This window comes from Ictidomys tridecemlineatus, chromosome 4 (assembly GCF_052094955.1).
Source record: "Ictidomys tridecemlineatus isolate mIctTri1 chromosome 4, mIctTri1.hap1, whole genome shotgun sequence".
Classification (NCBI taxonomy): domain Eukaryota; kingdom Metazoa; phylum Chordata; class Mammalia; order Rodentia; family Sciuridae; genus Ictidomys; species Ictidomys tridecemlineatus.
In genome coordinates this window covers 13,328,823-13,342,777 of record NC_135480.1, presented here as the reverse complement: position 1 = coordinate 13,342,777, position 13,955 = coordinate 13,328,823, and the positions used below count along the sequence as shown (strand labels likewise).

The 13,955-nt window shown below is 37.0% G+C and overlaps 1 protein-coding gene across 1 annotated transcript; it reads right to left on the bottom strand.

Moving 5' to 3' along the window:
- Window positions 1-261: 261 nt before the first annotated feature.
- Window positions 262-1,204, bottom strand: LOC101967783 (olfactory receptor 5B3). The gene has a single exon (XM_005331658.2). The coding sequence runs from the start codon at window positions 1,198-1,200 to the stop codon at window positions 262-264; it is 939 nt and encodes a 312-aa protein (XP_005331715.2). The 5' UTR covers window positions 1,201-1,204.
- Window positions 1,205-13,955: the final 12,751 nt, after the last annotated feature.

The window sequence follows — 13,955 nt, the reverse complement described above, 5'->3', positions numbered from 1 at the left end:
TATGGAAAGTAAATAAGTCAATTCTCCTTAATCATCATTTTAACAAGCATAACAAAAACATTGTATATTTCTTTTTAGCCAACCTCATTCAGGTATTATATTTCCAACATTTGTTTCCTTTCTCTTAAAAACAAAGGATTGAGAGTGAAGGGTGCCAGATCTGGAATTTAACTTGAGTGTGGGCCTTAAAAACTCACTGGGTGCCTGGAGAACATCAGAGAGGATTGGAGCTAGGTTACCATGCATGCTACCAGGTTCAGCTCACAGTCCTAGGGAATATTTCACCTTCTCCATGACTTTCTTGAATGCACTCTTCACTTCTTTGTTCCTGAGGCTGTAGACCACAGGGTTCAACATGGGGATGACCATGGTATAAAACACAGATACGATTTTGTCTGTGTCCAGAGAGTGACTGGAGCTGGGCTGCAAGTACATGAAGACAAGAGTCCCATAGAAGATGGAGACAGCAGTGAAGTGAGAGGCGCAGGTGGACAGAGCCTTCTGGTATCCTGCGCCTGAGCGCATCTTTAGGATGGTGAGAAAAATGAACATGTAAGATATCAAGATAACAAGGAGAGCAGAACAGATCACCAGGCTGGCTCCATAAACAAGTACCATCTCACTAATGTGTCTATCAGAGCAAGAGAGAACCATGACTGCTGGAACATCACAGAAAAAATCATGGACCACATTGGACTTACAGAAGGAGAGACTGAACGTGTCCCCAGTGTGGATGGAGGAATTCAGGAAACCTCCAAGGTAGCAGGCTGTAGTCAGACACACACACACACTTGTCGTCATGGTGGTGGTGTAGTGCAGGGGCTTGCACACTGCTGCATAGCGGTCATAGGCCATCGAGGCCAAGAGGAAATTTTCTGCAGTGACAAAGGCAGCAAACAAGAACATCTGAGCAGCACAGGCATTGTAGGAGATGACCTTGTCTCCTAGAAGGAGCCCAGCCAAGACCGTGGGAGTGACAGCTGAAGAGTAGCAGATGTCCACCAGAGACAAGTTGCCCAGGAAAAAGTACATGGGAGTGTGGAGACGGGAGTCCAGGAGGATCAACAGGATCATGCCCAGGTTCCCAGCCACATTGATGAGGTAGATGAGGGTGAACATGATAAAGAGGGGCACTTGTAGTCCTGGGGCATTGGTGAGTCCTAGGAGGATGAACTCGGTCACTTCTGTTCTGTTCTCCATCAGAGTTGTGTGAGAATCAGGAGACGCCCTGTAGCAAGAAGAATGAAGGAACAGAGCATAAAATGCAGTAGAGATTTCAGTGAGATTGACATGTTTTTGTACCATAAGAATTATTTATCACAATAATATTTTTTACAATATTCTCCATATCTAAAGCATGAACTTTACAATTAAATTTATTAGTTGTTTTAAAATACATTATGTGTATTCACTATCTATAGAGCTTCCAGATGTTGAATGAAGGGTCACCAGAAATCATCTTTCCATTTAAAACATCTTATGTATGTGTAAACTGAAGTTTTGAAAATTCAATGAATTAGCCAACATGACAATTCTGAAATTATTAAATTAACCAGTTTATCTTTTCCTGTCCTAGTAAATTCATAGACTGCGGTGTAGCTAATGTGCCAGGAATTGCTCCAGATGCTTTTACATCTATATTCCCTGATTTCTCCACAAGTTTATTAAGTTGAATAGTTGTTACTTTTATTTAGATTGTGACACACCAGAGATAGCGTAATACCTTCATATTTATAGAAGTGTTAATTTTCAAACCAATTTTAGACTCTGACAGAATGTTTATCCAGTTAATTCATATAAAATTAAGTTGCAATTTACGATTATTCTATGTTTCCATTGCTGCAAGCTTAGAATTTGGAATTTCACTATGAATTAAATAAGAAATATATGTAGTGGATGTCATGAGATATCTGGGGCCACAGAGGTGTGTATAAACATCATAGATGATTCTGGCAGGGGAGGATAAAGCATCAGGTACAGAGCCTGGGCTCTGGACAGAGGCAAGTGTCCCACCTACATTTACAAGCTCAGAATCCTGGTACTAACCTAACTTCCCTGAGACAGATTTTCATTATCTACACACACACACACACACACACACACACACACACACAAATATTAGTCCTCCTTCAAGATATTATTGTTGAATAATCCATTTTTTTTTAAATGAGTGAAATGTGATGTGTTTGGCACAGCTGGCCAGCTGCTAGCTGTACTATTCTTGTGCAGAAGGAACACTGGCCTGTATGTGGTTTGAGAAATGAGGGTGGCAACACACGGGGCCTCAGCTTTGGATGCAGTCTGAAGTCTCAAAACCTCCCTCTTTGGCTTTCACACACTAGTCACATGGATTTTATGTAACAGGCACTCCCTTGGTGGTCTGGCTTTCTGATTGGCTGCTCTGTTGATTCCACGTGAGCTGTTCTTTTTCCTAATGTTTTCCTTGAAATCTGTATTCCAGCCTGAGTTGAGTCTTTCTCTTTCTCACTTCTGCCATGTCATGATTAAACTGCACATTTTGAGAGTCAAAAATTCATAGTTTTTGGATTACCTTTAGCCTGAAGTCCTGTTTTGGTGGAAAGTCTATGCTTGAAGATTTTTATTTGAATATTTTATAAAATAGCAACAGTACTTTTAAATCTTTTTATTTGAATTTTGAGGCTTTAGAAGTATCTCCATCCTCTGCCAACTTCTATTTCCTATTATTCTCCTCCTGCTTCATGCACAACTACACCTGACAAACCTAGACCATAAGGGCTAATGTTTGCCAAACCACTTCTAGTATCACAACATATGAAAAGATCTTTGTATATAAATATGTATGTGACTCGTGTGTGTGTGTTTGTGTGTGTAAAGTAGGTATTTTTATCATTTACTATTTGCCATGAAAGCAATGGATTATTTATGAAATTCAATGATATTCTATAATTTCAAAGCTAGTCTGAAGAAGATTCAAGATTTGATATTTAAACCCTGTTTCATTCCTAATCAGAAGCCATTCCTTTTACCTGCATCACTGTCTACATGGGCAGATGGGCCAATAATATAAAAATCAGATTATGAAATTGGGGGATGTTAAAATGAAATTCTAATCTTGCTAAAAGTCTTACAATTTTTATCTTGGAGGTTTTCCTCGACCATGGTTGTGATTCCTATCAAATCTTCATGTTAGAAAAAGACCTGCATACATGAAAAATATTAACACTGGTGACCAAAGATGCCCATTTAGTTTAAAGAAAGGTCATTTTACTCTGTTCATTTATTGTCTTATATAAGAGGCTACCTGATGATAAACAAATTTAAAGGCCCACCTATCCAAAGCCTCATCTATATAATTTATTGTTAATATTTTTAGATGGGAGCATGCTAATGTTTCATAAATCTCATTAAACTCTCCAGTAATGGAATTTTAATATATAGAATATTTTCAGTAGAGTGCTTTAGAAAAACATTCAAAACCCTTATCTTTGTGCTCAAAAAATTCAGGATTTATGTTACTATTACTTTTGTATGGACTATAGTTTTCACTAAAAGTATATATTGAATATAGAAGCTTACCTTGCTCCTTGAATATGAGAGGCAGTCAATCCTGAATAGTATGTTTGAAATCAGAAATTCTTCCTTTGAGTAATGCACAGATACTGTTGGAGAAGCTCTATTGCAAATAGCAATCAAAAGGTTCCAAAGTTTTTCAAGACAGCAAAAAAACAGGAAAAAGACATATGTATGGTTTCAGGCCATCGATTTACCACACATTCTCTTTATGTTCTTAGAGGACTCAATTGCTTTCTCCTTATTTGTAAAATAAGATTATAAAATGTCGTCTCCCACATAGTCCACAGAGTTGTGTTTGCAAGTAGCAAATAAAGAAAAGGACACAAAACAACGTGCTAACAGGTTATTATTTTGAGGTCACTCAGTGCAATTTTTATCTTGGACATTTTCTTTGATGATGTGGCAGATTCCCACTGAATCTTCAGGTCAAAAGAAGACCTGCCTGCACTAACAAATATTAACATTCATATGAATAAGTGATGACCAAAGCTGACCAGTGTGCAGCCTGATCCTTTTAAAAGGAAATCACCAGGATTCCTGCTGGACTTCAGAGGGCAATGCTCCTGACCCAGAGGGGATTACAGAGATCTGAGCTCCCTGGGGGTGCTCCCAGGAGGCATCCTCATCCCACTGTCCTCAGGAAGAAGCAATTACACTTCCTGTTGGGACTCAGCTGGATATTTTGAGTGTACCCATATCTATTTGTGTCACTTGTCATTTCTTTTTTCACTTCTAATTAATATGCAATTTACAAATAATAATGTGTGCATTGTTTAGTACATGGCTCTAAAAGTGTAGTCCAATGCACATCCATGTTACCACTACCCTGATCCCCTGTAATAAATTTTTCTCAAGTTTATTTGTGATCACGCCCATCTCCCAGCCTTGGCACCTAGCAAGCACTAAGCTCTCAGCTCTTTTTGTCCATATAATTTTAGATTTGCAGTAACTTTTTATAACTAGAATCTCAGAATATGTCTTTTGTTCTGGCATCTTGAATTTAGAAAAAAAATTCATTTGAGATTTATTTTCATTGATACCTGTATCCGTGTGATATCTTTTTATTGTGAAGTTATATTCTATCACATGCACTTTATATCTTCTGTTTTCATTTTTCTGTTAATGAATATTTGTGTCCTTTCCGCTGTTTGGTGATTTCAAATAAAACTGACTTTATATTTCCCTAAAGACATTTTTGTGAGCATATGTAATACCAAGAAACACTTTCTAACTCATTCTGTGAAGCCAGCATTACCACCATTAAGAAAACATCCAAAAATTGCACTGAGTAACCTCAAAATCGTAACCTGTTAGCAAGTTGTTTTATGTACTTTTCTTTATTTGCTACTTAAAAGTAAAATTCTGTGGACTATGTGGGAGACGACATTTTATAATCTTTATTTTACACAAGAAGGAGGAAGAAAAGACAGACAAAAACATCAAGAAAGGAAACCAGACTACTATCCCCTCTTGAATATTACCTATAGCAAAAGTAATAAAATGCTAACAAACCAGATCTATAAGCATATTAACCTGATTATAAGCTATTACCATAGAGGACTTATTCCAGGATTGGAAAGAGGTTTCAATATATGAAAATCAATCAATATAAAAAATCAAATTAATATAATGAAGAGAAAAATCCCATGAGCATCTTATTAATCCAGAATAAGTATTTACCAATATTTTGCATTCTTTCATGGTAAAAGCACTCAGAAAACTAGAAATGAAATGAACTGCCACAAGCTATAAAGAATATTTATAAAGAATACTTATAAAGCTGATGTTATATTCAAATGTGAAAAGCTGAGAAAATTCTACATAAGATTGGATACAAAGCAAATATTCCTGTTTTTACCCCTTCTATTAAAAACTGTACTACTAGTTCTATCCAGAGTGATAGGTCAAGAAAAAATAGGTAAAAGGCATCTAATTGGAAAGAGATAAAATTAAAGCTATTTTTAGGTGATATAATCTTATATAAAAAACTATTAAAGAATGCACAAAAGTTTATTAGTTGTTAAATTTATTCATAAATATTGCAGTGTTCAAGACTCACAAATAAAAATCAGTTGTTTCTAAGTATTGGAACTAATTCAAATTCCCCAATTCAACAAGGAAATAATTCCATTTGCAGCAGCAAATGAATTAAATTCACTTAAAGAAGACATTTAAAGGTGTCTTACTCCAAACAATAATCTAGTCAGCCTGCTCAAAGGACACTCAAATAAACTCACCAATAACTAGAAGGTTTTTTTTCTCATAAAATAACTTATTGTATTCTTTAATGATGACACAGGTTACTCCTTTTAAGGAACTCCGTAGTAGTATTTTTCAGCATGAGCATCATAAGATGAACAAGTTGGCTGGAAGCTCCAGTTCAAGGCATACTAAATATTGATAAAAGATGTGAGAGGAGTTGGAAGGGGAAAATGAGTGCTTGGATGAGTGCACTCAGCCTTCTCTAAAGTAACTCAATTGACCACAGATCAGTGAATTCTTCACTCATTATAGAATAAGGATCAGAAGAATCAGAGAATCTAATTCCTATTTTTCCCTTATATTGATAATAATAATTATTATTAATAATGATGATAATAGAAAACATTTATTAAGTTCTTATTGTGACCAGACCTTATGCCACGTGTATATATAAAGAAGTTCATGTAATATTTTGAATTCAATGCAAAAGTTTCTATTATTTTTGTCATTCCATATATGACCATTTTAAGCCACAAGCTTAAAACTACTTTCTAATACATTTTTTTTTATAGAAAACGTAAACAAGACTGGTGAATAACTGATTAGTTCCATATTTTCTAAAGAGAGAGGCAAGTCAAAGTAGAATCACTTCATGTGCCAGAAATCAAGGAAGCTTTCCAAGATTAAAAAAATTAAAAAAAAACTTATTTTGGCCAAAGTTGCAACAATGAGTTAAGACTGGAGTTGAAATATAGTTAGTTTATGAAAGTCGTGATTGCATAATGATGCACAGGTGTTCTAAAAATGTAACAAGAAAATCTCAAAAATGACAACATATTATTACTGACTTGCTTATGATATCATTTAAAAATATAAAAATCAAAGAATTCTAACTGTAACAGAAGGCTTTCTTTAGTTATTTGAATCTTTATTTGGAAAAGTTATAATTAAGATCATAGGAAAACTGCAAAATTGCATTGAAAATTGTCATTCTCTTTACCTAAAACTGCCAACTATAGTTTTCCACATTTAATTTCTACATATATATGCAATATTTAAGTTCTTTGTGGGTTTCAAATATTATAATAATTTTCTTTAACTATTTCTACATGCATCACTGAAGTCCAAGAATTCTCTTTTATAGCCACAACACAACAGATTCAGATTTAACCTTGCTGTACTACTAGGAACCAATACAGAGGACGTAATTTGTAATTTGGACGTAAATTTTGTCAATAATAGCAATACCGCCTTTTATAGCATTTTCCCCTGAGAACCTTAATTTAATTTACCTATCATTTTTTATTAATTTTATCTGGAACAGTTCAATTTTTCTTGTTCTTTCACATTCACAACTTTTAATATGTTCACATCAAAATTGTAGACTGCTCCCACCCCAATTCTGGGTCATTATAATTCTTTTCATTTAATTTTTTCCCAGTGACTAGATTCAAGTTATGGATTTGGAGTAGAAATAGTACATTGATTATGCTTCTTTGTCAATAAACCACATGCACAGAGGCATGATGTGTCCTGTTATTGATGGAGCTAATTTCGAACACCCTATTGCAGAGGCATTTATTAAAGTCATAGCCTGTACCACCCAAAAGCTACAAAGTCATATGAACTCTCCAAATTGTCATTGAGTATCATTGGGAGTTATAACATCCTAAGTATATGAAGGCATACAAATGTTACCTTAGTTGCCAAAGTTTTAGAATCCCAATGAGTTCAAATGTCTCCAGATGCAAAGTTTTGCATCTGAAAACTCTAAAACCAAACCAATTGAGCAACCAGGATAGAAGCTATAGACTTCTATGAATAGACAGATATGCCAAGCACATATGAGTCTATATTTAGAAGATCCAAAAAACTCCACCAGAAAATTTCTAGACCTCATAAATAAATTCAACAAAGTAGCAGATACAAAATTAACACCCATAAATCAATTGCATTCCTATACATCAATGATGAATCAACTGAGAGAGAAATTAGAAAATTATTCCATTCATAATAGCATCATCATCATCAACAACAACAACAATACCTGGGAATCAATCTAACAAGAGAGGTGAAAAAAACCTCTATAGTGTAAACAACAGAACACTGAAGAAATAAATTGAAGGAGACCTTAGAAGATAAAAGATCTCCCATGTTCTTGGGTGAATGACGATACCACCAAGAGTGCTATAAAGATTTAATGCAATTCCTATTAAGGTTCTGATGACATTCTTCATAGAAATAGAAAAAGCAGTAGGAAATTCATTTGGAAAAAATCAGAGGCCCAGAATAGCCAAAGCAATTCTTAGCGAGAAAAGTGAAGCAAAAGGCATCACAGTACCAGACCTTACATTATGTTACAAAGGTGTAGTGACAAAAACGGCATGGTATTGGCACAAAAACAGACATGAAGACTATACTACAGAATAGTAGACACAGAGACATACCCACATACATACAGTGATCTCATCCTAGACAAAGGCACCTTAAACAGACGGTGGAGAAAAGATAGCCTCTTCAACAAATGGTGCTGGGAAAACTGGAACTACATTTGTAGTAGAATGAAACTGAACCCCTCTATCTCATTTTGCACAAAACTCAACTCAAAGTGGATCAAGGACTTAGACATTAGACCAAAGACCCTGTGCCTACTAGAAGAAAATGTAGGCCCAACTTTCTCCATCATGTTGGCATAGAAACCAACTTCATCAGTAAGGAAGTACAAGAAGTAAATTCAAGAATCAATCAACCAGATGGTATCAAACTAAAAGGCTTCTTCACAGCAAAGGAAACAATGAAGAATCTCAAGAAAGAGCCTAAAGATTGCATAGATTGTATCTTCATAGAGGAAGATTTTTATAAGGGAACCATAGAACAGTTCTAGATGTCATTAGTTTGAAAATGACTCAACGCACTGAGATATAACATTGGTTTTGTTCTCCGAAACGTCTATACCGTAGGTACCATTTTGATTTCAGCTGACTCATGAGTGCAGAGTGTGCCTTCTTCTCTGCTATGTTCCAACCCTCTTGAATTCACTAGTGTCATGAGGTCTGTTTCCATGTACCGGTTAGAATGGTGTGTTTCCGTTTTTTAAAAAAAGAAATTATTGAATTTTTTAGCAAATGTCAGCAGAATGCATTACAATTCTTATTACACATATAGAGCACGATTTTTCATATCTCTGGTTGCATACAAAGTATGTTCACACCAATTCGTGTCTTTATTCACATACTTTGGATAACGATGTCCATCACATTCCACCATCCTTGTGAACTCCCTGCCCCCTCACTTCGCCTCCCACCCCTCTGCCCTATCCTCTCATTTTCCCCCTCCCTACCCCAGTATGAGCCAGTCACCTTATATCAGAGAAAACATTCGGCATTTGGTTTTTTTGGATTAGCTAACTTCACTTAGCATTATTTTCTGCCGCATTCTGGCTAGACACAAATCACGAGCCACTCAAGAGAAACAAATTTTATTTCTGAACTCCACCAGCACACTCCACACACGCTCCCCAGGATGATAATCTGAATTTAAAGACAGCATAGCCCAATCTACACCTGTAGAGCCTAATCCCCTGGAACCTCTTTCTATAGTACTACTGGAAAATTTATCATGCAGGCTGGGTATTATTAATAACTGTGCTATTCTATCTCCTCGTGAAATTACTGATATACTGCTTGGAGAACTGGCTACATTTTTATTTCACCTTCATAATCAGGATCAATTACCCCAGGACTTATCATAAGTCCTTTTAGAGTAGAAGAACCATGTCCCAATAATAAGCCTGCTGTTTCTTGGGGAAGAGGCCCCTTTACCCCTGTGAGAATGATTTGAACTCCCATCTCTGGAGTTAGTACTGCTCTGGCGGAGGCACAGATGTCCAATCCTGCACTTTCTCTGGTTTGTCTGATGAGGGATTTAATGGACAATGTGCCTCGTATATTTGTGGTCATGGGCCCCAGAGCATTGGGCCGCCCTGTCCGTTTTTTGGCAATGGAGCCTGATGCCTTTCTCCACGATATTGTGGGTAAACACCTGGTCCTTGTCCGTTTTTTGATAACGAAATACCCTCTATGGTGGTTTGAGAACAGCATTCATTAGCGCAATGTCTCCCTCTACGGCATCGTGGGCAAATACCCGGTATTCTACTCCTTTGATACCTAGCTTTGTTAAACCCTCCTCCTATGGGGCAATTCCTTTTAAAATGTCCTGTTTGTTGACAATTGTAGCATGATTTTGGCCTGGCATCTAAAGTCTGTTGTACTGTAGCTGCCAAGATTTGCCCTTGTTCATTAATGTCTCTACATAATTTAATATATGTGTTTAAATATCCATGTTTCCATGGTCTAATGGCCTCCTTGCACCATCTGTTTGCTTGCTCAAAGGCTAGTTGTTTAATTAATGGCATTGCTTGTTATGTGTCCCCCAAAACTCTGGTAGCTGTTTGAATAAGCCTATCTACAAATTCAGCGTAAGGTTCATTAGCTCCTTGTATTATCTTAGATAATTGACCTTGTAAATCTCCATGTCCTTGTAAAGTCTTCCATGCCCTAACTGCATCTGCAGCAATTTGTGAATATATAGCAGGATCATATTCAATTTGTTGCTGTTGACCCTCATAAGGTCCTTTTCCTAACAACATATCTAAATTTCTCTGATGGTAACTGGCTGCTGCATTTAGCCTAGCTGTCTCCATGCAAAATTCCTCATTGGCAACCTTCCATAACAAATATTGTCCTCCATTTAGCACAGATTTACACATGCTAGCCCAATCTGCTGGCGTCATGTCCAAGTTGGTAATGGATTCGACCATGCTTATAGTGAAGGGAGCTTGGGGACCATAGGTTGTTACAGCCTCCTTTAACTGCTTTACTGTTTTGAAATCTAAAGCATGGTTAATTCGCAGCCCTCCTTCCTGCTTAAGTACAGGGCATGTTAATCTTTGAGGTGCTGTCTCAGGATCCCATCTATCAACTACAGGGGTTGGGGGCCCCATAGGATATGTTGTCTTTATATGTGAAGCAGTTGGTTGAACACTTACGCCTTCTGGTGTTAGAAAGGTGTTAGTAGCAGACTCCTGTTGTAACTTTTTCTCTGATAGTTCTTCCTCCTTTAAATTTTCTTCCTCTGTCTGATTAGCTCGAGAGACCGTCTCTTTTACTTGATCTAAAATGTCTTTCTCCATGGTCTGAACCTCTAACAATTTACTTAACACTCTTTCAGTTTGTTTTTTACTAATTTCTAATCTACTATAAAGATAATGCAACCCAACAAGATAAACACAATACAAAACTGAAACAGAATGAAACAAAAACGGAACAAAAAAACGTTGTATCAATTTTTTCTATTTTCTTGAAATGTATTTTCGTGGTCTATCTCTATCTCTTCCTCAGGGCCGAACAACTTCAAACCTTGAGCCAACTGTTTTTCCCAGTTTGCCTGAGAAAGTTCTAGGGATAGGCAGCTTGAAACAAAAACAAAACAAATCAAAACAAGAACACATTGTTTTTTGAAATGGTCACCCATTCTCTCCTCTTCCCTCAGGGGCGAGCAATTTCACTTACATCTGAGCTTCAGGCGTTTCCCGCACGGGCCACCAATTGCCGCAGTCTTGCTGGGCACAAATCACGAGCCACTCAAGAGGATCAAACTTTATTTCTGAACTCCACTAGCACACTCCACACACACTCCCCAGGAACTCTTCCGAACGCCACGCGGCTCCTCCAGGAACCACCAACCGGAAATCCCTCCTCCGGCACCTCCCCAACCAATTCGAACTCTTCAGGAATCCCCACAAGAGCTCAACCAGAACTCAACGGGAACTCCTTGAGAACTCAAAAGTCATCATCTTAATGGCTGGCTGGCGTAACCTCTCAATGACTACTTCTGGCAGAAATGCCATGCGTCATCCCGACTCGGCTGTGGCCCTCAACAATTTTCTCCAGCGCCATCCATTTACATGCAAATGTCATGATTTTATTCTCTTTTATTGCTGAGTAATATTCCATTGCATATATTTGCCACATTTTTAATCGATTTATCTACTGAGAGGCATCTAGGTTGGATCCACATTTTAGCTACTGTGAATTGTGCAAGGAACAGTCATTTTTGTATCTCACCTCTTGACACAAGACAGCACCTGAGCTACCTTCACTCTCCCCCAGATCTACCATTCACTTCTCTGTTATCCTGGTCAAGTTCATTTCATATTCAGTTACAAGGCTGTTCCTACTACAAGAGCAGAGCAACAAAAATTGGCAGTTTTCCTCTGTCCTGGGCAGCTCTTGCTGTGCTCTCTCCCATTTTAAATCCCACTCCCTCCCAACGGCTTCCCCATGTGTGCTTCCATCTCCAACACCAGACAGGGAGAAATTGTGTAAGTGGCACATACAATTCCATGATATCAAACCCCAACAATCAAATACACTTACCTTGGTCAATTCTTAGGGAAACTGTAAATTCAAGAATCAATCAATGGGATGGTATCAAGCTAAAAGGCTTCTTCACAGCAATGATTACACTAAACTTTAGTAGACATAAAAGTTCATAATTTAATCATGGAAATAAGCATGTATATAACTAAAAAAAAAGGCACCTAGAAAGAACTAAATTATTTTATGTGTGTGCAAAACAGTGGTATAGATTTCATGAGATTTTGAAATTTCCTTTCTAATATAGTCATTTCAATGCCTTAAAATAATTTAGATTAAATTGATTAAAACGTCATTATCCTTGGACTAGGATTGTGGCTCAGTGGTAGAGCATTCGCCTAGCATGAGCGAGGCCCTGGGTTCAATCCTCAGCAGCACATAAAAATAAATAAAGGTATAAAAACTTATATGAAATTAATTTTTAACAAATTCCATTATTCTTTTAATGGATTTTTATCAAGTGATAGTTAAAAGAGATTCACTCGCCCTTTCCCCATCTCTAAACCTAAGCACATGCAGGTGCTGTGAATGAGAGAGGGTGCTGCACTCCTCCCAGTGGCTGTCCACCTGTGGGTGTATCCATACCACCAATGGCACTGAGGGTGGGTATCACAGGCTCCCCCAGTGATGCCTCCCCACGTGGCCATCTGCTCATGAGTGATGAATCACACACACTTGGTCTGCTGGAGTCCTCATTCTTGATGGCATTGAATTCTCCAACCTATTGCCACTACACTGCATCCAAATCCAACAGCTATAGCTGAGGAAAACTATAGGGAGACCATACCATGGCATTCACCTGAGCAAGCCCATGAGCCTTCCAAACTGACAGACACCCTAAGACACATCTTCAGGAGAAAGCCTGCTACCAAGGCCACTGTGTAAAACTGGTAAGAGACTGATGATCTGCCATGTGTGCAAATAGCAATATAAGGGCACAAAAAGTATTTTAAAAAGCAAGGTGACATGATGCCTTCCAAGGAATATGATAGCTTTCCATCCACAGCCCCAAAGGAAAGGACATTGGTGAAGTATCCGATAAAGGATTAAAAGAACGACTTTAAGGAAATTCAATGACATACAAGAGAGTACAGAGGAAATGTGACCAAACTAGGAAAGCAATTCATGATCTGAATAGGAAATTTAAGAGAGATTGAGGTTCATGAAAATGAATCAAACAAAATCTTGGAAATGAGGAACTCAATAAATCAAATTTAAAATACAGTTGAGAACCTCATAATAGGTTAGGTCAAGCAGAAGAAAGAATTTCTACATTTGAAGATAGAAGTATCACGGTCAGACCAAAAAGGAGAAAAGGGGGACAAAATAAAATAAAAAGAAAACAGATTTTAAGGCAGATTATGGTGTTAAAAGCAAATATTTAAAAATTTCAGATCTTGGAAGGCAAGGAGAAAGGGGAAAGCCAGTTTTCTCATATGTGACTTGATCTTTATACATTGTATACACATGTTGAATTATCATAGTGTTTCCTGTAATGTACAGTTAAAATTATAATTTAAAATATTCCTACTTGTCTTTTCCTTTTTGAGTTTGTAAATTCCAATTCACATTTTAAAAAAACCTTTATATTATATTTGATTGACACATAATAATTATACACTTTTTATGGTGTAAAACGTAATATTACAGTAATGTGTAATGATCAAATCAGTACAAACACTGATCATTTCTTTGTGGCAAAAACACTCATCTAGCTTTTTTGAAAAAATATGCTATATTGCTGTTAATTATAGTCACCTA